At 48.8% G+C, this 22,376-nt stretch overlaps 2 protein-coding genes across 3 annotated transcripts in view; one reads left to right on the top strand and one right to left on the bottom strand.

The window, feature by feature from the left end:
* The first annotated feature begins 633 nt into the window (after positions 1 to 633).
* On the top strand, positions 634 to 13,889 carry RASL10B (RAS like family 10 member B). Of its 2 annotated transcripts, none has more exons than XM_044004663.1 (4): positions 634 to 911; positions 2,895 to 3,257; positions 10,209 to 10,333; positions 11,025 to 13,889. In XM_044004663.1, the coding sequence occupies exons 2-4, from the start codon at positions 3,042 to 3,044 to the stop codon at positions 11,293 to 11,295; spliced, it is 612 nt and encodes a 203-aa protein (XP_043860598.1). In that variant the 5' UTR covers positions 634 to 911; positions 2,895 to 3,041; the 3' UTR covers positions 11,296 to 13,889. The 2 variants fall into 2 exon arrangements, with proteins under 2 accessions (XP_043860598.1, XP_043860599.1); XM_044004664.1 differs by lacking the exon at positions 634 to 911 and adding an exon at positions 2,436 to 2,455.
* Positions 13,890 to 14,000: 111 nt separating this feature from the next.
* The window catches only part of MMP28 (matrix metallopeptidase 28), a 57,068-nt gene continuing 48,692 nt past the window's right edge, over positions 14,001 to 22,376 (bottom strand). Inside the window, exons 10-12 of the mRNA XM_044004661.1 lie at positions 18,768 to 18,864; positions 18,000 to 18,252; positions 14,001 to 17,236 (exon numbers count right to left, since the gene is read on the bottom strand). Coding sequence (XP_043860596.1) covers positions 15,607 to 17,236; positions 18,000 to 18,252; positions 18,768 to 18,864 — 1,980 coding nt within the window. The 3' untranslated portion in view covers positions 14,001 to 15,606. The remainder of the gene's footprint in view (positions 17,237 to 17,999; positions 18,253 to 18,767; positions 18,865 to 22,376) is intronic.

Genomic DNA, 22,376 nt, shown 5'->3' with positions numbered 1-22,376 from the left:
CAGTGCCTGACTCACTCAGGCTTGATCAAGGAAGTAAAGCTGTAGGGGACGGTGGGGGTGGGGGTGGGGTACGGAAAAGCATGACCACGGAGAAATCCGCTCACAGCTGTTCGAAGGCGGGTCTCCCTTCTTAGTCTCCCCCTCATCAGAAATGGAACAAAGTTACCTTGCCTCAACCCAACATTCCAGCGGGGTGCTGACCATGGTAGAAAACCTCGACCTAGGGGCCAGGACAGTTCTGAGCGATACTTGCTGACCGCTTGGACAGAGGAAAGCTTAGAAATAGCCAACTCATCCTTAGTGCCAGTCTCCTCCCCTGTCCCCTACTATATCTTCCCCCAGACTTGGGCTGACCTGATCCCAGAACCTATTTTGACTCTCCGCCCCTCTCCCACCCCCGTCTTTACAAGTCCCTGTGTGTGAAGGCAGGGGGTCCTACGGTTATATATAAAAATGCCCACTGGAAGGAGGGGAGGAGTAGGAATGGGGAGGGGCACTTGGGAAAGATTTTTTTTTCCCAAAGAAAGGACCGGGGGGAAAGGCTGAATGAGTGAATGTGTCAGGCTCAGGGACCCAGCGGAATCCCATATCAGGGTCCCCCCCACCAACCTTCCTGCCCGGCCCCCGCTCTCCTCCCTCCCTCCACTGCTAGCAACGCGGGCTCCGGAGGGAGAGAAGGGGCAGGAGATTTAAAAAAACAACCAAAAACCCCGAAAACAACCCCTCCAATCTCAAAACCTTCCTTCTCATCTCCTTTTCCCCACCCTTTCCCCCGCCCTATTTCAGCAGGTAGGGGGCTTCCCACCCCCCCTGCCCCCCAGGCCGGGGAGCCGGGGAGGGGGCAGCGCCGGATACAGGGGGGACCCCGGTCCCAGTCCCAACGGGGCTGGGGGCACCTAAGACGGCCCCGGGTAAGCGGCCGAGTTGGCCGGGGGGGTGGGGGTGGGGGGTGAAGGCGGGGAAGAGGATGCCGTTGTGGGTGGGGGAGCACCAGGTGTGAGCCAGCAGTGGTGGGGGGTGACGGTCGGCATAGGGGGTGGTGAAAGCCAAGGACGCTGGGGCGAGGGGGGCGAGGGGGGGAGGGCGATGAGCTGAGGAAACTGTATGCTGGGGCCACGTGAGAGGGTTGGTGTTTGGGGTGGAGGGGAAGAGATGGGGTGGGGGGGTGAGAGTCTGTGGGATGTAGAGAAGCAGAATGGGGGAAGCTGATCACCCTGGGAAAGGTGATGGGGAATGTCGCTATAGGGAGGTTAGAGGTAGAAGATGCAACTAGGGACTTCTCCATTGCCAGGGCTACCCGCTTATAAGAACTAGAACCTGGCTCCCTCATGCTTGGGGCCCTAGGCTTGAGGCCAGGACAGGGGCACGTGAATGCTTCTGCCAAGATTTACCTACATCCAAACGTGCATAGCAGGGCTGAAGCACACACTGTCTAGCCTTCCCCTTCCTTAGGTGCTCAGGCTTCCGGTCTTTAGGGAAAGAGATCTTAGCCCCTTGGTCAATTCCTTTCTTTCTCCTAGGGCTGACTGCAGCTCACAGGCCTTGAGAGGGCTTGCAGAGGTCTCAGTCCTGCTTTCTCAGACTGCAGTCTTCTTCCCCATCCCCCTTCCCCGGGGCTGGGATTGAGCTATTTGGGGGTAGAAAGGCATGGTATTGCTGGATGGGGAGATTGCTCCATCGTCTTCCCTCTACTCCAGCAGGGTCCAGCACAGAGATGGCAGTGAGCAGCAATGCACTATGGCTAAATCGGACCTGGGGTCCCTAGGAGAAGGCCTAAGGACTTTTTCATCCCCCCTCTTCCCCCAAGCCCAATAGTTCTGTCCTGCTGTAGTGGCTCTCTTTCCTGCCCTGCCCCCAAGAGAATGCCTGCATTTCTGATCTGACAGTGTGGATTGAGGATGTAGTAATCAAGGCACAAAGACAGGCAGGGCCTATCTCAGAGACCAGCCAGAAATGGCCAGTTCTGGGACAGCCCGAGTGCCTCTCTTCCAGCTTCAGGTCCTATGTTGTGTGCTGCAGATGGTGGCAGAAACCAGCAGCCAGGGCCCTTAGTACCTCCTCTGCAGCTCCAGTTATTCACTCCTTTCACAGGATTTCCTTCAGTCCTGGGGATGGTTTGTTATGTAATTAACCTAACAGAAGCTGCTTGCTGGCCAAGCTGTAGTGCCCTTGAGTGCCTGGGTCTGGAGGAATTATGTAGAATTGTTCTGGAGGATGAGTGATGCGAGCAGGTTTTTAACAGCTGGTTGGCCCCTCCAACTTGAGTGGGATGAGGTCTGAAGCACCCGTGTGTACTTGGAGAGAATAGGCACCCACTGAGAACACACATAGTAATCAGGATAGCCTGCAGGCTTGCACTTACTCTCAGGGATCCTCTAAGGGGACATCCGGTATGCACCTAGAAGACAACTGCTGTGCTTGCATTCCCTAGGCACCACCAAGCATAGAAACAGAAGTAAGCATGCAAATATATGTGGAGGACCTAGATGGAGTTTATTTAAGATTCGCCGTGGTTACCTTGCCTAGAGCCTAGATTAGAAAGAGAGATAGGAATGGGAGATTTGTTTAAATTGCTCGGAATGGGTAGGTTGGGGATTCGACCAGTTCAAAAGAGTAGCTAGGTGGCCAAGTGGATACAGTTCCACAACTGGAGTCAGGAAGACTCATCTCCTTGAGTTCAAATCCGGCCTCAGACGCTTGCTGGCTGTGTAACACTGGGCAAGTCACTTAAACCTATTTGCCTCGGTTTCCACATCTGTAAAATGAGCTGGAGAAGGACATGGCAAACCACTCCAGTATCTTTGCCAAGAAAAAACCCAAATGGTCTCACCAAGCGTCGGATGCCACTGAATGACAACCAGGACGCATTTGAGCCAGGTTTTTCCCCCCTGCAGGCCTGGCGGAAGCCGTGGAGCAGAGGCCGGCAGGGACAGCAATGGTCGGTGCTGACGGTGGCTGAGCCCCCAGCCCCTGGAATATGCAGCCCGGGGAGTCCTCCGGTGGCAGCGGCGAGGACGCGGAGGCGGAGCGGGGCTGGAGGCATGGTCTCCACCTATCGGGTGGCCGTGCTGGGGGCGCGAGGCGTGGGCAAAAGTGCCATCGTCCGCCAGTTCCTTTACAACGAATTCAGCGAGGTTTGCGTGCCCACCACCGCCCGCCGCCTCTACCTGCCCGCCGTCGTCATGAACGGCCACGTGCACGACCTCCAGATCCTCGATTTCCCGCCCATCAGCGCCTTCCCTGTCAACACACTGCAGGTAGGGAGGGAGAGTGCTTAGAGTTTGCCTACAGGGGAGAGGCAGTATTTGGACTCCATTTTTTTCAGTGTTGATTCCTACTCTATCTGCATAGGTTGCTTTCATTAATCTAGAGTCCACCAAAATTGGGGTTCCAGTCCCCAGTTTGCATGTTATGAGCTGAGCAAATCCATTTGTATACAGTCCAAACCCCCCTTTTAAAGACAGACATGGGTATTGTGTGCAATGAATAAGATTAAGATTTGTTTTGTTTTGGTTTTTTGCGGAGCAATGGGGTGTTAAGTGACTTGCCTAGGGTCACACAGCTAGTAAGTGTCAAGTGTCCGAGGCCGGATTTGAACTCAGGTACTCCTGAATCCAGGGCTGGTGCTTTATCCACTGTGCTATCTAGCCGCCCTGAGATTAAGATTTGTAAAGGGCAGCTATTATTAATTGCACAAGTAGTAAATGGAATGAGATTTGAACTCAGCCCCCAGACTCCATCCACTACCAGCATTTTTCATCACTACATTACCTTGCCTTTCCTTCCTTGTCCAATCTCCTCGTTTTTCAGGGGAGGAAACTGAGACCTAAAATGAGTTGACCAAATCAAGATAATAGTAATAAGGGATAGGAACTGGACCTGTACTTTCACTGACACAGGGAGCTAACTCCCTCTCCCAATGCTGGTCCTCACCTTCTCTGCAGCTTATGTCTTTTTTTTTTTTTTTTAGTGAGACAATTGGGGTTAAGTGACTTGCCGAGGGTCACACAGCTAGTAAGTGTTAAGTGTCTGAGGTCGGATTTGAACTCAGGTCCTCCTGAATCCAAGGCCAGTGCTCTCTATCCACTGCACCACCTAGCTGCCCCTAGCTTATGTCTTATAGAGTTGCCTGGAACCCTTAGAAGTTGTGACTTGCCTAGGGTTGAAAAGTCAGTAGCGAGACTTGAACTCAAGTAACCAGTCAGTCAGTCTACATTATTGAATCACAAATTCTGTGCCAGGCACTGTGCTAAGTGCTGGGGATACAAAGAAATGTAAAAGACAGTCCCTAAGGGCAGCTACATGGTGCAGTGGATAGACTACCGGCCCTGGATTCAGGAGGACCTGAGTTCAAATCCAGCCTCAGACACTTGACACTTAGTAGCTGTGTGACCCTGGGCAAGTCCCTTAACCCTCATTTCCCCACAAAAAAAAAAAAACCCCAATAAAAGACAGTTCCTGCTCACAGTCTAATGAGAGAGAAGCATGCAAATAGCTATTTATAAACAATCTATGTACGGGATGAATGGGAAAGAATCAACAGAGGGAAGGCACTGGAATAAAAAGGGATGAGGATAAACTCCCTTTAAGAGGTGAGATTTTAGTTGGGACTTGCCTCTTTAATAATACTATTTCTATAGTGACAAGGTTTGCAAAGCAATTAACACATTTATAAATAATTATTTTTCTATGTACTCATATGCAGAAATACATATTTACATGTATGTTTTTATAGATCTGCCTACTACCTTATTTGATAGTAATAGATGAAGGTTAATAATAGGTGAGCCTGGGAAACCAGAACTCTAGATCTAATTTTATTTTGGCCATGGGATTTTGATGGCTCATCAGTTCTTTCTTATCTATCTATCTAATCTATCTATCTATCTATCTATCTATCTATCTATCTATCTATCTATCTATCTATCTGTCTGTTTGTTTTTATTTTGGAGGGGGCAATGAGGGTTAAGTGACTTGCCCAGGATCACGTAGGTAGTAAGTGTCAAATGCAGTTTTTTCTTAAAGGCTAATTCCTCACCAGCTTCTAATCCTCTCCTGTTTTCGAAGAGAGGTAAAAATGGGCATCTCTTCGAAGTTCAAATACGAGGAAAGGGGCAGCTAGGTGGCGCAGTGGAAAGAGCACTGGCCCTGGATTCAGGAGGACCTGAGTTCAAATCCGACCTCAGACACTTAACACTTACTAGCTGGGCAAGTCGCTTAACCCCAATTGCCTCACCAAAACAAAACAAAACAAAACAAAAAACAAATACGAGGAAAGTCTTAGACTCTCATTCTTCCACTTGAGTAACAAGGATCCCCAGATGAAGGGTCAAGACCCCCCCCCCAGAGTAAAAGCAGGCTGGCCATGGTTAGTAGTAGGTAAGCCTGGATTCAAGTCCTGGTCATTTAACTACAAATCCAGTGCTTTCTCCAAGCTGACACACTGCTTTCCTGGTCCTTTGTCTCTTTACCACATCCCAGACGCTTTCCCACTGAGTGTGATATTAGGGGATCCTCACTTCATAGTCCTGGCTTCTGGTTACAACATCCTCCAGGATTTTGAGTCCAGATTTCTCCCCACTCCCACATTTTCTGATACTTCCTCCACCCCTCCTGGGATAAGTTATACCTGTCCCAACCAACCTCCCACAGGAAGGATAATGAATGTGAAAATAGACCTTTATATAATATGTAAGCTATTATTAGTATTGGGACAGAGCTATGGGGCAGGCTTGTTCATTAGGGAAGTCTTACAGCTCTGCAGACAGTTTCTAGAGGTTATTGGAGAAAACTATGAGGACACAGTGGGGTTACCTAGCATTCAGAGGACTGAAGGACTGGTTCATGGTAGCAACCTCTCTGACTAAAACTGCAGAGATTTTATTGGTGAGACAAAGAGATTGGTACCCAGAAATCATGCTGTCCAACCACATCAGTAACCAGGCCTTATTGTTGCCATCCCAGCCTCTTTCATGACCACTATTATCTCTGCATTTCCATCAGCCAGGATGCCAATGCCAAGGACACAAAACAGAGTAGATAAAGAGTTTCAATCAGGGCAAAGCCTGAAGAATGGTGGTGGCAGGCTCCTGAAATAAAGAATGTGTAAACAAAAACTTTTAGCCCATCTTTTAAGGTTGCATCTATAGCCAAAGTGGCCAGCTTTTACTTTGCTTTTACTCTGAGTCTCTTGAGCCCTCTTATGGTCTTGTTGGCCAAATGGGAAAATGAGACTCTAAGCCTTTCCTCATTTTTGGACTTTGAAGAGATTGCTACCTCTCTTCAAAAAGAGGAGAGAGTGGCAGCTAGGTGGTGCAGTGGATAAGGCACCAGCCTTGGATTCAGGAGGACCTGAGTTCAAACCCAGTCTCAGACACTTACTAGCTGTGTGACTCTGGGAAGTCACTTAACCTCCACTGCCTTAAAAAAATAAGGAAAAAAAAAGAGGAGAGGGTTAGAGGCTGGTCAGGAATTAGCCTTTAAGAAGAAATTAAAGCGGGGCAGCTAGATGGCGCAGTGGATAGAGCACCGGCCCTGGATTCAGGAGTACCTGAGTTCAAATCTGGCCTCAGACATTTAACACTTACTAGCTGTGTGACCCTGGGCAAGTCACTTAACCCCAATTGCCTCACCAAAAAAAAAAAAAAAAGAAGAAGAAGAAATTAAAGCACAGATGCACCATCAAAGTTTCACGGCCAAAATAAAATTCTAGAGTTCTGGTTTCCCAGCTCTCTCTCTATGTCTGTCTCTCACTCTCTTTCTCTGTCTGTCTGTCTCTCCAATTTAAAACCTCCTTCTTCCTCTGGCAGAGTAGCCCTGCTGAGGGAAGTCTGAACCAGTGAAAGAAAGATCTATTTTGAAAGGCATCATAGTAAAGTGGAAAGGCCACAGTGGCCTTAGAGTCTAAGTACCTGGCTTGAAATCTTTCTGCTGATAGGACCTGTGAACATTGGGCAAGCCATTGAAACTTCCTGGGCCTTAGTTTCATCATCTGTCCAACGTGGTCAGGCTAATGTCCTTTGAGTTCCCTTCTAGATCTATATCCACCTTAATTGCCCAAGGTAGAGCCTCAGTTACTCCTCTCCCAATCACTTCCCTCTTACAGGCAGGGAAACCAGAGAAATGAGGCAACTTAGAAACAGCCACAGTAAACTGGTAGAATCAGTGACAAAGATAGGAAAAATCCAGTGTTTCTATCTTGCAGATCTGTAAGTGGTCCCAAAGCCCAGCTTGGGCTGCCTAGTTGCCTCCTCCCCCCATAGCACCATCCTTATACTAACACAACCCCAGAGAAATCTCTACAAAAAATACTGGAGGCATCTACAGGGATCTGGTTTGAAGAAAATCAACTTCCTTGGGGATTTCCACCTCTTCTTCTATGCCCCTCAATTTTAGTTTTTACTGGAAGGGGGAGTTGTAAGGGGAGAGACTAGCCAATTAGGAGGTTACAGAAGTTTTTCTCCTCCTCTTCTCCCCTGAGGTGCCCCTGGGGAGATGTGGGTGGGAATAAGCCTGCAAGGCCCCCACAAGGAAGGCTGCTAGAGTCAAGGGAGAGGTGGGGCTGTCACCCTGGAAGGCAGGCAGCTGCTTCCTCTCCTAGGGAAGGAATGCAAAGAGGGTGGGAGAGGTATCAGGGAGCAAGGGAAAGAATATTTGATTTGGAGTCAGGGAACACGGTGTGGAACCCCATTGTGAACTACATGGCACCTAAGGCTTCTTCCAATGTCTGATTATATATATATGGTGAATTGGCATCTGGTATCCCTTTTCCTCCAGGTTTCTTTTGCCTCAGCAGGATTGAGACGGGGACAAACCCACAAAAAAGGGTGACTGGTTCCACAGGCTGGACTTTGTTGAGATCATTACATACATTCCATATGGCCACCCTCCCCCACCCCTGAAAATCTTCAGGCTCACTGAAACTTAAATCACCATAGGAAGAGTAATCAGCTGCCTAAAGGTTTAGATGTGTCTTGAAATAAGTACTTCACATCTCACCCTGATTTCCAATTGGGTATATTTTTCTGACAGCCCCCCGCCCAATGCAAAGTAAACCTTTGTCCTTTCCTTAACTGAGATGAAGAACAAACTTCAAGATAGTCCTTTGTCTTCTCTACCTTTCTCACACCAATCTCCAGCTAAGTTCTCAAGAAGTGATCAGGAAGTGTTCCCACTTCCTCCTACACACTAGTGGCCTGTGGTATTCATGATCCCTTTAAGGAGAAGCCTAGAGACCTGCTTTCTGCTTCATAACCCCACCTACTAAGACCTTCTGTAGTGAGCTCATTCCTTTCCTAAGGATCTGTCCACTAAAGACACCAGCAAATCCATCTGCCTTTGCGATTAACTAGCTAATTAACCTATTAACAGATTTGTTATTTAATCCAATCAACCTTTTACAGGCATCCATTCATCTTAGTGTATCCACCCATTAATCTTTCCTCTGGATAGCTCGCCTTAAGCTTTATCCCTAGGGGTTATCCCATGGTCCTACTTACATCTACTTTAGGTGAATTCCAGAATTTGTTCAGCTTTACTATCCCTCTTGGCTGCCTTTGACACCCCCCCCACACACACACACACACAAACAACAGCATAATGTTATATCTATTATCCTTCTCAACTTGCCAGGGCCATAGGTTGACATCTGGAGCACCAGGGCCAATATACAAGGGATGAAAGTGTGAGGTTTGTGATCTTGGGCTGGGAAAAACTTGATTTCAGGACCACGGAGAGCAAACAACTCTCACTGTGCTTGGGATGGGAAGACAGGAAAATTTGCTAGAAAATTATTTTTATTAATATATAAAGACTGGAATTTAAGCTATGGATCATCCGGGCCAACCCCCTAATTTTACAGAGGAGTAAACTGAGGCTAGATATGGAAGTGATTTGCCCAAGCTCACACAGCCATAGAACTGGGATGGGGTTTGTGTCTGGAGAGAGCAATGGACTTGGAATCAGAACTGAGCTCAAATCTATGCTCTTCCATGTGCTCCTTCTATGACAACAGGGAAGTCATTTACTTTTTCTGGACCGTCAAACTCTAAGTGGTAAAGTGAAGGATGGTGGGGCTGATCAGACTACAACATATATCCGGTTTGGAATTTCAAATATAAACAAGAATAAAAATTATTAAGCAATCGTAGGTTACAAAAAGGTCAAGTATTGAGGAAAAGAGACAACAGGGGGATAGATAGCTACAATGCTCTGTTGGCAACTTCTTAATGTCAGAGAAACAGGGGAAGGACTCCAGCTCTTTGAGTCATTCTTTTTGTTGAATTTATAGGAGAACATAGATTACAGTGCCATAGAATGGGTAGGCATTAATGGATTTCAGTTTGCATTATTGAAAGGCTAGAGCATCAAAACAGATGATTAGTATCCATTTGTATTTGAGTATTTAGTATTGGAGAACTAGATGGTACAGTGGATAGAGTACTGGTCCTGGAGTCAGGAAGACCTAAGATCAAATCCAGCCTCAGACACTTACTAGCTGTGTGACCCTGAGCAAGTTGTTTAATCCTGTCTGCCCCAGTTTTCTCATCTGTAAAAAGAGCTAAAGAAGGAAATGGCAAACTACTCCAGTATCTTTGCCCCCAAACCCCCAACAAACTGAAATGGGGTCCCAAAGAGTCAGACATGACTGAACAAAAACATTTAGTGAAATGATAGAGTGGGGGCTACCAGCCTTAAATCCTGTGAGTCTGTGAATCCAAGTGTCCGGACTTCCAGTGTGGGGTCCATAAACTCACCAATATAGAATTGGAAGGAAGAGGTCTTATAAGTTCTTTCGGGCAGCTAGGTGGTACAGTGGATAAAGCACCGGCCCTGGATTCAGGAGGACCTGAGTTCAAATCCAGCCTCAGACACTTGACACTTACTAGGTGTGTGACCCTGGGCAAGTCACTTAACCTTCATTGTCCTGCAAAAAAAAAAAAAGTTCTTTCTACTGCATCTACACTATCCTCGTCAAGTCTCAGCTTCATTGGTGCCAGGTCTACGTTCTCCCTAAAGAAAGTTTCTTCAGGGATGGAGCTGTCCTTGGAAGGAGCTGTAGTGGCCTGAGCTTACAGCCTGGGGTTGGGCCAGCCTGTTTGGCCCAGGGGCGGGTATCCTCACCAGTAAATAAAGGGTGCATTGGGGATGGAAAGTGAAGCGATTCACTGTCTAAGCTCATGATGGCTCTGGGTGTGGGGCTGTTACAGGAGTGGGCAGATGCCTGCTGCAGGGGACTCCGGAGTGTCCATGCCTACATCTTGGTCTACGACATCTGCTGCTTTGACAGTTTCGAATACGTAAAGACCATCCGCCAGCAGATCCTGGAGACGAGGTGAGACACACACATACACACATACACACACAAGACCACTGAACCCTCCCATCCCAAATTCCAACACTTCTCTAGGGTGACTCCAGCCCTTTAATGTGTTCCCCTGAAGGGTAAAGCCAGAGCCTTCTCATCCCCCCAGCATAGGTGTAAAGGGGAGGACTTCTTCTAACAATGCTATCCACTCTCCCATGAGTACCAGGGAGGATGGTAGGTGGTAACAAGGTCCATGGTGGGTTGCATGAGGCTGAGGGCATTTCTCCCACCCACTAGCTTCTAGGGACCCAGCTAACCTACCTTTCAGCCCTAACTTGGTGAACTAGTCCTTGATGGTCACCCCTTTCCCCACTCCTCATTTCCAAAGCCCAACCAACCCTCCCACAGGAAGGGGAGAAGACATGAAATCTGTTTCCTGATCCCCATATACTCCTGGCCTGCTTTATTTTATTTTATTTTCAAGGATGGTGGGGGTGGGGCCCAGATTGTGGTTGAGGCTCCTCAGAGGAGGAATGGGGGGCACATGGTGAAGAAGATTAGATCAAGTCTCCTATGCCTGCCCTTCCCTTCTTTCTTTCCCCTTCCCCTTCCCCTACCTCGCCTCTGCTCCCCACTCCCTTCTGCCATGGACTCTGCCCTTCCCCCCATTTCTTCCTTCCTACCCTCCTTGTCTCCCACCCCGTGCTGGGGCGCCCAGGGTGATCGGCACCTCGGAGACGCCCATCATCATCGTGGGGAACAAGCGGGACTTGCAGAGGGGGCGCGTCATCCCGCGCTGGAATGTGTCACACCTGGTCCGGAAGACGTGGAAGTGCGGCTACGTGGAGTGTTCGGCCAAATACAACTGGCACATCCTCCTGCTGTTCAGCGAGCTGCTCAAGAGTGTGGGATGCGCCCGCTGCAAACACGTGCACGCAGCCCTGCGCTTCCAGGGGGCTCTGCGCCGAAACCGCTGCACCATCATGTGACCTGCCCCCCCTCCTTGCCCTCGGGGCCGGGGAGCTGCGCCAAGGTTGCTGCCCCTGGCTGGGGGGAAGCGGAGGCGGAGATGGGGAACAGAGCCGCCGAGGGTGGCAGGGTGGGGCATTGGGCTTGCCCGGCTCTCCCTCTCCAAAGTAGTCAATTGGGGACTGAAGGCTAGGGCCCCTGTTGGGCGTGGGGAGAGGGTCCTCAGAGGGAGCTGGAAGGGTGCTCATGAGGATGAGGGGGGGATTAGAACCTACAGCCCAGCACAGGCCTGACACTCAAACACACACACTTACACTTTCCCCCCAGCCCCAACTACTCTGTCCTACCCTGGTGTGAGTGGGGGGGTAAGGGAAGGGTTTCATAACTCTGCCCCTATGGGAACCCCAGTCCTTAGTCCCTCCCCACCCTAACATGTGTCTTCCTGAGACAGCCACACTCAGCAATGTAGCCTCTACACATTCCCCCTCCCAGATTCTGCTGCCCTCTGGGATTGGGGTCCAGGGTTGTAGGGGAATCCACCCTTGGTGAGTCTGTGCCACCTTGGCTTAAGGCTGTCACATCTTGAGAATCCATCCCTGTCCAAAGCCTTCCCACTCCATTTCTGTCTGTCTGTCCCTCCTTCCTTCTATGGAGATGTCTACTCTCTATCCATCCATTTCCCAATCCCCTGAACTCTCCTTTTCCATAGGCCTCTCACTTCTTCCATCTCCCTGCCTCAGGTCTGTGTATGTCTGTGTGGTCATCCCAAAGGCCTGTTCAGCACAGCACCAGAGGGGTTAAAGGGCAGAGAAACACAGGTGGCTTCCCTGGGACTAGGGTCATGGGGTTGGAGTCCCAGGTCAGCAAGAGGGGAAAGGGGCAGAACCTCCAAATGTGAAGCTGCCCCCTCCCTTCCCTCTCCAGGTAGACTTTTCCCACCCAGCAGCCTCCAGAGACACAACTCACCTACCTTCCAGCCTTAACTTGATGGCCTGGTACCTGTCAGGTACTCCCTTCCCTGATCCTCCAACCCCCAGAGCCAGATCAACCTTTGGTTTGAATATTTTACTTTTAATTAATAGACATTTTGGAACCAAAAAAGGCAAAAACAAGATCAGGTTTCCCATGGCATCAATTTCTTCATCCCTTTGCCCTTCTACAATTGGGACATCTGTGTCCCCTGCAGGGCGTGGATGATGGATGGGACAACCTCCCCAGAGTGGCTGGGCCCACCCCCAGGAGGCCAAACCATGGGGCAGAGTGTGTCCACCTCTCCTCCCCAACAAGGAAAAGGGCAAACAGGGCAGGGCACAGGCTTGATTTGCCCAGATTCTCCCTGCTGTCTTCGCCCCTCTGGTTACTTAGCTCCTTCTACCAATCCCAGACAAGCAAAACTAGGAATTGAGATAAGTATGGGGATCCTTCCTTCACTCCCTCCCTCCCTAGATTTGTCCCCAACCTCCCCTTGGGATGGAGGTTTGTTTGGGAGCTCCCCTCCTCCCTCTGGCTGGCCCTCTTTCCCCACTGCAGCCTCAGCCTCTCCCCATTTTTGCCGGCTCCCTGGCCGGATTTCTACCTCTTGTCACCGGAGCTCATCACTGTCAGTTTTTTAGAAATAACAATAACAACGATGAAAAATGACACTAATAATAATGTAAGGGCTAGGATGCTGGCTCTCAGAGCTGGGGGGCACAGAGAGAGGGAGAGAGAAGTCATCCTGTGTCCCCACATATATGCTGTCTCACCTACCAAGGGGGTAGACCATTTAATACACTGAACCCTCCGAATCTGTATTCAGTGGTAAAACAGTGGGATGGCATTTCTCCAGGGGTGTTTAAGTCGATTCTGCCTGAGAGAGAACTTCGCTTGTAGGAGAGAAGATAGTTTGGGTCCAGGTTGAGGCTTGCAAATGGGGTTGAGATTGGGAAGGGCCCTGGGGATGTGGGTGAGTTTATCATCAGGACCTAGGGTGTTGGGAGGGGCCTGTGGTATTGTTTCCCCAGCTGGTCCCCTAGTCTCCCCCAGAGAGTTAACACAGATTTGTAATAGCCCTAAACCTGGGCAATCGAGGACTACTGGATTCTAGTCCTTGACATGCTGTGTGACCTTAGATAAGTCACTCTCCCTTTCTGAGCCTCCCTCTGAAACAGAGGAGATGGCTCCCCTTCCCCACCCCTTCAGGTGGCTGGGAGGGTAAATGAGAGTGCCTCATATCCTCCTTCCCTTGTACCACTGCCCCCCATTCGGGGCACCAGAGATGGGAAGGAAAAGTGACATCTTGGCAGCCCCTATCACATTCAAGCTCCAATGCATCCTCCCTGGATGGGTGTGTGTCCTTTGAAAAAGGGGCAGGAGGGCCAAGGCCTTTGGTCTGCCCCACCGACACATACACACGCCCTTGGTGGAAGTCATCCGAATGTATCACCTGACTGATTCTCCCACACCTTCTTTTGCTTCTTTGGAATTTTTGGATCTCCCTCCTCTTCCCTCCAGTCTCTGTTCCCTCTCCAGGGTTTCCGGCCATAGGGTCTGGAAGTGTCTGTAAAGCCTGTTTGCGCTGTTATGGGAAGTCAGATTAAAAAAAATTCAGGGAGCATTTTCCCTTGTTTCTCTACTGAGGAGTCAGTTAGATCTGTCTTTGGTGGGAGGATGGTACCTGGACAGCTTGGGGGTTGGGCTGGGGGCAGGGTGAATTCCTCACACCCCAGGGGGAGTGGAGAGGCAGAACCCAGACCCTTTCCAAGGAACAGATGACCACCAGGCTACCAGTGCCAGCCTGCTGGGCTCAGCCAATGGACAAAGAGTCGAGGATGGTGTATTTAAAGAGGGGCATACAGCAAAGCCGGTAAGAATTTCAGAGAAGGAGATCCCCTACTGGTGAACTTCAAGATATCCTGCATGATGTCTTGTCTCCTACTCTTCAAAACCAATCTGCCCCTTCCCATTCCAGTGTTCCTCTGAGGAACTTTTAAGCAGTGCTATATAGAGTAAAGAGTACCAGGTTTAGAATCAGAGCACCTGGATTCAAATCCCAACCTAGCCTCTTACTAACTGTGTGACCTCAGGCAAATCACTTAACCTCTCTGGGCCTTGAGTTCCTCATGTTGGATAAGGTCATCTTTAAAGTCTCTTTGAGATCTAAAGCCTACGAGAATCTGACGTCTAACCTGGATTCATCCTGTTTAGTTCAAATACTTTTCTTCTGATTCTTTGTCCCACTCCTAGACCCACTATAAGACCAGCCTGTAGCATCTTTTATAAGCTGAGTGATTTTATGAGCTGATTACTTTAAATATCACCCCACAGGTCCCCAAATCCAGATACCAGACTGCCCTGAGGACCTTCCATTCTTTGTAGACAGGAAAGTTCCCCCACGCCTTTACTCCAACCCTCTTCCGATTCCAAGGTTCTGACATGTCTAACCACTTCCTGGGTGGGATCTCTGAGTGCCCCCTCCTGCAGTGTGGGGCAGTCTAAAGAGTACTTGCTTTGGAGTTAGGAGGCTTGGGTACCAATCCTGGCTCCAACACTAGCTATATGACAATAGGCAAGCTAGTTCACTCCTGTGAACCTCAGTTTGCTCATCTGTGTGAGAGGAGCAATTATCCAACTACCTGTTTCACAAGGTTGTAATCAAGAAAAGTTTGGCAAATTTCAAATACTATAGAGATGAATCTCTGCCCTTGTCCTTGTCAAAGGTTGAAGGAAGAGGCAGACCCTCAACAGTACCATAGTGTCAAGACCCTAAGAGGGTGACTGAAGGCAGTTGAACCCTGTGTCTCCAGAAAATGAAGAAGTGAGGAAGTACACATGACTCCCCATGTCAGTGTCTTGGGACAAAGCTCAGTTTGCTTCCTGTTTCCTCTGTTCCTGGTTACCAGCCAAAACCTCAGAGAGGTCACATGAATTAGCCTGCTCCAAAGACACAGGTAACTTTAATCATTTAATTGGGAGTGGAGACTCAGGCTGGATGCAGAGGTCTGGAGATAAAAGGAAGAGAGTCAGGAAATAGCTCCTGCTCGGAGGATAAGAGTGGGAGCCACAAGAGTTATAGAATGGTTTGAAAGTTTCCCCTGCCACCTTCCAAAATGGGGTATGATCATGAGAAGGGGTTGTGTCCTTTGCACAACAGAATGGATCAAAGCAATATCTCAACTTTGGCCTTTTTAGCTCAAATCCTGGGGCAAAGAGTGGAGGGAGGGAAATTTCCCACCTTCTAGAGGTGGGTGGGAGGGTCAGAAATCTGAAAGTCAGCAACACCACACCCTTGTTCCTGCCTTTCCCTATCTCCACACACAGAGCAGAGGGGGTGACCGAGGTTGAATACCACTTCAGACCCAAGACTCCTCATCATCCTCTGGGAGCCAGGATGGACCAGCTGGCTGTGGTCCCAGGCTTTCAGTGCTGAGCTCTGATGGGGAGATCTCTTCCTCATCCACTGAAGCCCCATCTCCTGTACTGCCCAGCGGACCCCTCAACCTAGGAGTGGTGGCAGGCACCCTGGCTCGGCTCTGGCGGTAGGCCAGGGGAGTGGGAATCCGAGAGGGCCGCTTTTCTGGACGGTGGTCTCGTCGAGGTCGGATCTTGGGTCTCAACTTTAGCTTATAAATGGATGGTATCCTCTCTGGTTTCTTCAACATCCTCCTGCCTTTCCCTGTGGGTGCCTTGGACTTTTCCAAATCAGAGGTGGGTATGGGTTGAGGTACTTCATTGCCCTTGGCCTCAGGAAGTGGAGCTCTGGACTGAGCTCCTTGCTCTCCTAGAGCTGGTGTTCTTTTCACTTTTGTACCTCTTACCCCTGCATCAGCTTTCCTACCCATCCCATTCTCTTCCAAGCTCCCCTTTCCCTCTGAGTCACACTTGCTTTGGGCTGTGTCTAGCTCAGGAGTATGCATGGGAGGTGTCCCCCAGCCACTCATGTCCACCTTTAGGAGGGCTGGGGGCTCTAGAGCCAACTCTCGGATGACACTATCATAAGTAGCCCCAGGCACTGGCCACCGTGCCCCAGGGTGGGGAACATATACACCACTTCGAGGAATGTGCATTCCTGGGGGCTCTGTGGGGCAGGGGATCACTCCTGCATGGGCCCCTCTGGCTTCTAGCACCTTGATATTGGTCAAGATCTCATCTTCCAGGCTCTGGTACAGTGCCTGTTCTTTGGCCTCATCAGTGGGCAGAGCAGGGAGTGTCTTTCTTTCATGCTGGTACCTGGGTGGGTGATCTCTTCCAGCCTCTGTCACAGTGCCTAGTGTCTGATCTTGGCCTCTTGACCTCACCTCTAGGCTGTGACTTCCATTTCTGGGCTGAGGGGTGCTTCTTCCTCCAGCTCTAACTGTTATGGTTGTGGAGTCTCTCTCTCTTTCTGTTGTGGGAGCTGGGATACAGTTTCCAGATTCTGAGGGACTCCTCCTTGGTATAAGTGGGCAACTGGGAGCTGAGCACATGGGGATCTTGGCGACACCTTTAATAGGGGAAGAGGAATGGACAAATCCAGGGTCCTTCAATTGGGAGGCAATGGCTCCTTGTGCCTGATCCTGGGAAGGCTTCCCAGTACCCAGAAGGGATTGTTTGAGGGTAAAGGGCTTGGATAGATTGGAGGAACAAAGTAGGGTAGAGAGAACTCTTCTCATTGGGTCTTTAGGAGCCACCTCAAGTGCTGGAACCTTTTGAAGAGTAGGATCAGGGACCCAGCTTCCTTGTGGAGCCATCTCTCCAGGGCTCCAGTGGGTAGGGGTCCCTCCCCTGGGCGCCTCAGGGGAGCATCTGCCTTTCCATTGTCCTAAAGGAACCCGCTGCAAATCCCGGCCAGTTCGTGTAAGTGAAGACTGAGATTTGGGGGATATGTCTCCAGCTGGTGATTGCTGACAGGATGGGATTTGTGTGAGTGAGGACTGGGATTTGGAGGACACATCTCCAGCTGTTGACAGCTGACGGGATGGGGTGGTTGATCTTTCCCGGCTCCTGCAATAGAGTCAGGGGGGTTTAGTGGGATTGCCTTATCTAGCCTCTGGGTAAGATGACCTCTCCCCTCCCCGCAAAAGACAGTGATTTCTCTTATTGTGGGAAAAGAGACACCCTCACCCTATTTTCCTTACTCACCAGGCAAGACAGATCCAGGCAGAATCTGTTCAGCTCTGATTTCATTTTTTGTTGCCCATTGAATAGAGATTGACTAGTCTCCACCCCTTAGGGTAACCACCTTCTCCCTTTGATGTTAATGATAGTTGGCTCTCCATCTGCTTCTCTAGGCTCAATATTTTCATAACCCCTCACTTCCATTATTTTCCCCATTGGGAAGGGAAAGAGAAGACTAGGTAGATCTGACTTTCTGACTCTTCCCAAGGAAGTCAAATGAGCTGACCACTCATTGGTCAATGAATGTCGACCAACAGCACTAGGTCAGATGTCAGAGACCTGCAATCTAAGCTTGACTCTACCAATAATTTGAGTCAGTCAATTGCCTTGTCTTTAAATTGAGGAAGCTGGATTAGATGACTTCTAGGAGTCTCATCTGGCTCTAACATTTCAGAATCTTCAATAATGATGAACGGGGGATGAGGGGAGGGGGAGCGAACAGGGAAAAGGCAAAAAATCAAGTGTCCAGGATTGGGGTGTGTAGGCAAATGGGAAGGAGGTAAAAGGGAGATTGGGGAGAATAAAGAGTTATTCTGAGAATGGGGATGGCAAGGGAGAAAGGGAGATTGCTGGTTCCCCCCCTCCATACCTCTGAGGTGCAGCTGGCTCTTCTGGAGACCCTACGCTTGCCCCCCACCTACTGTGAGGTCTTGGGGAACAGGAAGTAGGAGGGCGAAGCTTGCGGCCTAGGGGAGTGTATGTCTTCCAATCCACTGGGGGCAGAGGGCTCTGGGAGCGGCTGATGGTCAGAATGGGCTGACGCTGTGTAGAGTCCTCTTGTACTCTCACCTCATGCTGTACTGGGGGAATCTGTGGTTTCTGGGGGCTGCCCATCTTGTGAGCTGCCAAAATAGTCCCCCCGCCCCCGCCAGGAGTGGGGGAGCAGGGAGGGAGAAAAAGAAGGATCAGCATCTGCTGATAATGCCCAACTCCCCCCGCCCCTGTGCCATCATCTCCCTTCCATTTCCTACCCCACCTCCTACCCTCTTTCACTACAGAGACCCTCTCCCCTCCCTATCAGGTTTAAGCATCATCATTGATCCAAGTGTTTGAGTGCCATCTGGTGGTGATTCCTGGCATTTCAATTGCTTCCTCTACCCGTTTCCCATTTACTTCTAGCGTGTCTTCAGGATGCTCTACTGCTCAAGACAATGACTCCAAGCCAGGCCTCCTACCTGCGACTCTCTAGAAGCTGTTCTCTCTTTTTCTTGGGAGAGGAGTTATCCGCCCCTAAATTCCTCCTCAAAACTGCTTCCTGTGCCAGGACCATATCCCTTCCTCTCCCCTACCCCTTGTGTCTCTACAAAGAGGATGACCTTAGGTAGTGGAGGGATCTCAGTGGCTGGAAGAGACTTACAGAGAGAGGTACATCGGCAGGGGTCGTGTTTATCCAGGTAGTGGCCTAGTGTGTCCCAGCCACCCCCTACTCGGACCATCACATGATTTCGCAAGATCTGCCAGGGATAAAGGTGAGATTAGGGGAGAGGGATGAGGGAACCAGTGCCCCACCAAGATTTGTTTTTGTTTTTGTTTTTTGTTTGCGGGCAAAGGGGGTTAAGTGACTTGCCGAGGGTCACACAGCTAGTAAGTGTCAAGTGTCTGAGGCCGGATTTGAACTCAGGTTCTCCTGAATCCAGGGCCAGTGCTTTATCCACTGTGCCACCTAGCTGCCCCTTCCCCACCAAGATTTGGATCAGGGCTTTGCCTTAGAACTGGGCTACCACAGAGTCCCTAGGCTCATGTTAAGAGACATCCCAAGAGGTATGACCAGGATCCTGGCTTGCAACACATGTATATGTATGTCTTTCAATACACATTTATTTCAACATGTATTTCTGAGAGAATATTCCAGGCAGGAAAAGATCAATAAATAATAATAAAAGCTACCATCTTTATAGGCAGCTAGGTGGTGCAGTAGATAGAGCACCAGGTCTGGAATCAGGAATATCTGAGTTCAAATCCCATCTCAGACACTAGCTATGTAATCCTGGGCAAGTCACTTAACCTGTCTGCCTCAGTTTCTTCATCTGTAAAATGGCTAGAGAATGAAATGACAAACCACTCTAGTATCTTTGCCAAGAAAACTCCAAATGGGATCATGAAGAGTTGAACACGACTGAAAAAGACAGACCAACAAAACCATTTATATAGCACTTTAAAGTTTGCAAAGTACTTTATGAATATAATTTGTCATTCTATCATCACAGCAACCAGGAAGAGGAGTAGGTGCTATTGTCTTGGTTATAGTTTCCTCACTTACAACTAAGGTAACTGAGATAGAGGCTAAGTGATTTAAGTCACACAGCTAATAAGTGTATGAGGCTGAATTTGAATTCAGTTCTTCCTGATTCCAAATTTAGTACTCTCTCCACTGTGTCACCTGGCTACTTCTGATAAGGGCACCACTGCTCACCCAGACTTGACTCAAGATGTTGCCTTGAGCTGGGCTACCATGGAATACATCATGCTAAGGGCTGTTCCAACACATGTGACCTCCCAGATTACATCTCATGGATATACATGTCTTTCTTGTGTTTTTCGAAAATGTGTTGTTATTTTCAGCTGCAAATTTTTCCCTCCTTGCACTCTCTTCCCTACCCATTGAAAAGATAAGAAATATGTTCCATAAACCTATGAAGTCATGCAAAATGGATTTTCGTGTCAGCCATGGATGCATATTACAATATGGATTTGTGAAAGTATACTCTAGTCCAGAAAAGATCAATAAATACAGACCTAAGGACTCCCTCCTTCCTCTGTAGGGTCTGTTGGGTGGACTTCCATGGATATACCCATCCTTGAGGTTGATGGCCATTTTTCAACATTTCATGTAGTGGTAGGTATAGGAAACTCCACCCTTGATCCTCTACTCTCTGCTTGAAATTTGATCATGTATTTGTTCCAGATCTCTCTAGCTCTCGTGAAGGTGCAATTTGGTTCAGTGGAAGGAATACCAAACTTAGCTTCAAATCCCACATCTTAACAAGCCATATAACTTTTCTTACAAGTCACCTGACTTCTTTGAGCCTCAGTTTCCTTACCTGTAAGATGGAAGTGACAATACCCATAGAATCTACCTCATCAAGGTGTTAGTATCTAATGAGGTGATGGATATAAAATCGATTTGTAAATACTACATAAATGGCATTTATTATTTCCAAATTTTACAGTTGCTTCTGTCAAGACTGAAGAAGGGAAAGCCCTCTCTGGTGGTCTGCCTTTCAGCCTGTGGTAAAAGGCATCCTTGAACTTTGCAAAGCTGATCCTTGCTCAGCACTTATGAGAGAAAACCTTTTCTCCTTCCCCCTCCTCCCTCCCTTCCTATTTCTGCTGAGGATTCTATCATCATTACAGCCACCCAGGTCAACACCAAGTCATCTTCTAGAGAAGTCTTCTGTCTCTCTCAACCCCATAGTCAATCGGTCGCTAAATCTTGTCAGTTCTGCCTTCACACCATCTTGCATCCACCCTCTTTTTCCCCACTCATGCCACAACCACCCAAACAGGCTCTTATCACTTCTTGCCTGGCCTCTTAAAATAACTTCCTCGTTTGTCTTTCCATACCAGCCTCTCCCCCATCCAGTCCATTCTCTACACAGCTGCCAAATTGATCCTAAAATGCCATTCTAATTGTGGGACTCCCTTGTTCAAGAATGTTCAGTGACTCCCTGTTGCCTCTAGGATAAACTACAAACTCCTCTGTCTAGCATTTCAAGCCCTTCACAATTTCACGCCAACCTATATTTCTAGACTGGTTACATACTGCTCACTGAGCCCTCTATGTCCTGCCTTAACTAACCTACTTCCCTGTTCCGCATTCACAACAATCTTCCTCTGATCTCAATTCCTTTGCACAGGCTGTCTCTGATGCCAGTGCTGTTCTCCCTTCTCTTCTCACCCCTGCCTCTTGGAGGAAGCCCCTAGTATCTAGTTCAAGCACCACCTCCAATGATGCCTTTCCTAATGCTCCCCTCCAGTTGTTAGGGATCCACCCCCTCAGTATTTGTTTTACATATATTCTATATTTGTTTCTCTATATAAGTGCCCTCTTCCCCCAGTAGAGTGTAAACTCCTTGAGGGTAAGGGCTGTTGATTTTTTTCTTTGTTTCACCATTGCCTAGTGCAGTTCTTGACACATAGTTGACAATAAATGCTTTCTGAGTGTCAAATGAGAAAACACAGGCAGAAAAGGATCCTAGCTTTCCCCAGCCTACATTTTCTGCCCTCTATTGGCTTCATCTTAGCCTAGTCTTCTTGGGATCCTGCCCTGGGACAGCTGCTGCCACCCTCACTTGTGACCTCCTCCCCAACCCGAGGCCTAGGTAGAATGGGGTAAAGGAAAGGATGGTGGCCTTGGAGTTTAGGGGGAGACCTGGGCTTGAGGCCAGCATTCCAGTGACAAGGTTGGTGACCTTGGGCAATGCTATTAACCCCTTCTGAACCTCACTTCCTTCATCTACATATTCAGAACTAGAAAGGACTTCAAAGACTATCCAATACAACCCCCTCATCTTACAGATTAGGAAACTGAGGCTCCATGTGCTGAAGTGATTTTCTCAAGGTTACACAGCTAGAAAATATTCAGGATTTGAATACAATGCCTCTGTCTAAAAACCCAGTGTTCATCCAACAATACAACACTGCCTTGACCTTGAACATGTACTCTCACATGTAATATGGATTATGGCCTGGACCTGTGGTCATTGACATATTTCTTCCTCACTACAAAGGGACACGTGTGTCTTTGCCACTTACACACACATACATGTGTATGTGCACATACATACACACAGAGGATGTCATGAGTTATTCCTAATGGTGTCAGTTCCTGCCCTTTCAACTTTGCCCTTGGGCTTAGTGTGTGTAGGAACCATGTTCCATAAACACACATAAGTTCCATATTTAAAATATATGTGTATATATGTACATGTACATAATGTATATGTTTATATGTACCCCTGTATAC

This window comes from Dromiciops gliroides, chromosome 4 (assembly GCF_019393635.1).
Source record: "Dromiciops gliroides isolate mDroGli1 chromosome 4, mDroGli1.pri, whole genome shotgun sequence".
Taxonomy (NCBI): domain Eukaryota; kingdom Metazoa; phylum Chordata; class Mammalia; order Microbiotheria; family Microbiotheriidae; genus Dromiciops; species Dromiciops gliroides.
This window is presented reverse-complemented; position numbering and strand designations above follow the sequence as displayed.

Coding starts and splice junctions, on each gene's coding strand:
- RASL10B (XM_044004663.1), top strand. CDS start 3,042: ATGGTCTCCACCTATCGGGTGGCCGTGCTGGGGGCGCGAGGCGTGGGC. Junction 3,258..10,208: donor TCCCTGTCAACACACTGCAG/GTAGGGAGGGAG, acceptor GGGCTGTTACAG/GAGTGGGCAGATGCCTGCTG. Junction 10,334..11,024: donor CAGCAGATCCTGGAGACGAG/GTGAGACACACA, acceptor TGGGGCGCCCAG/GGTGATCGGCACCTCGGAGA.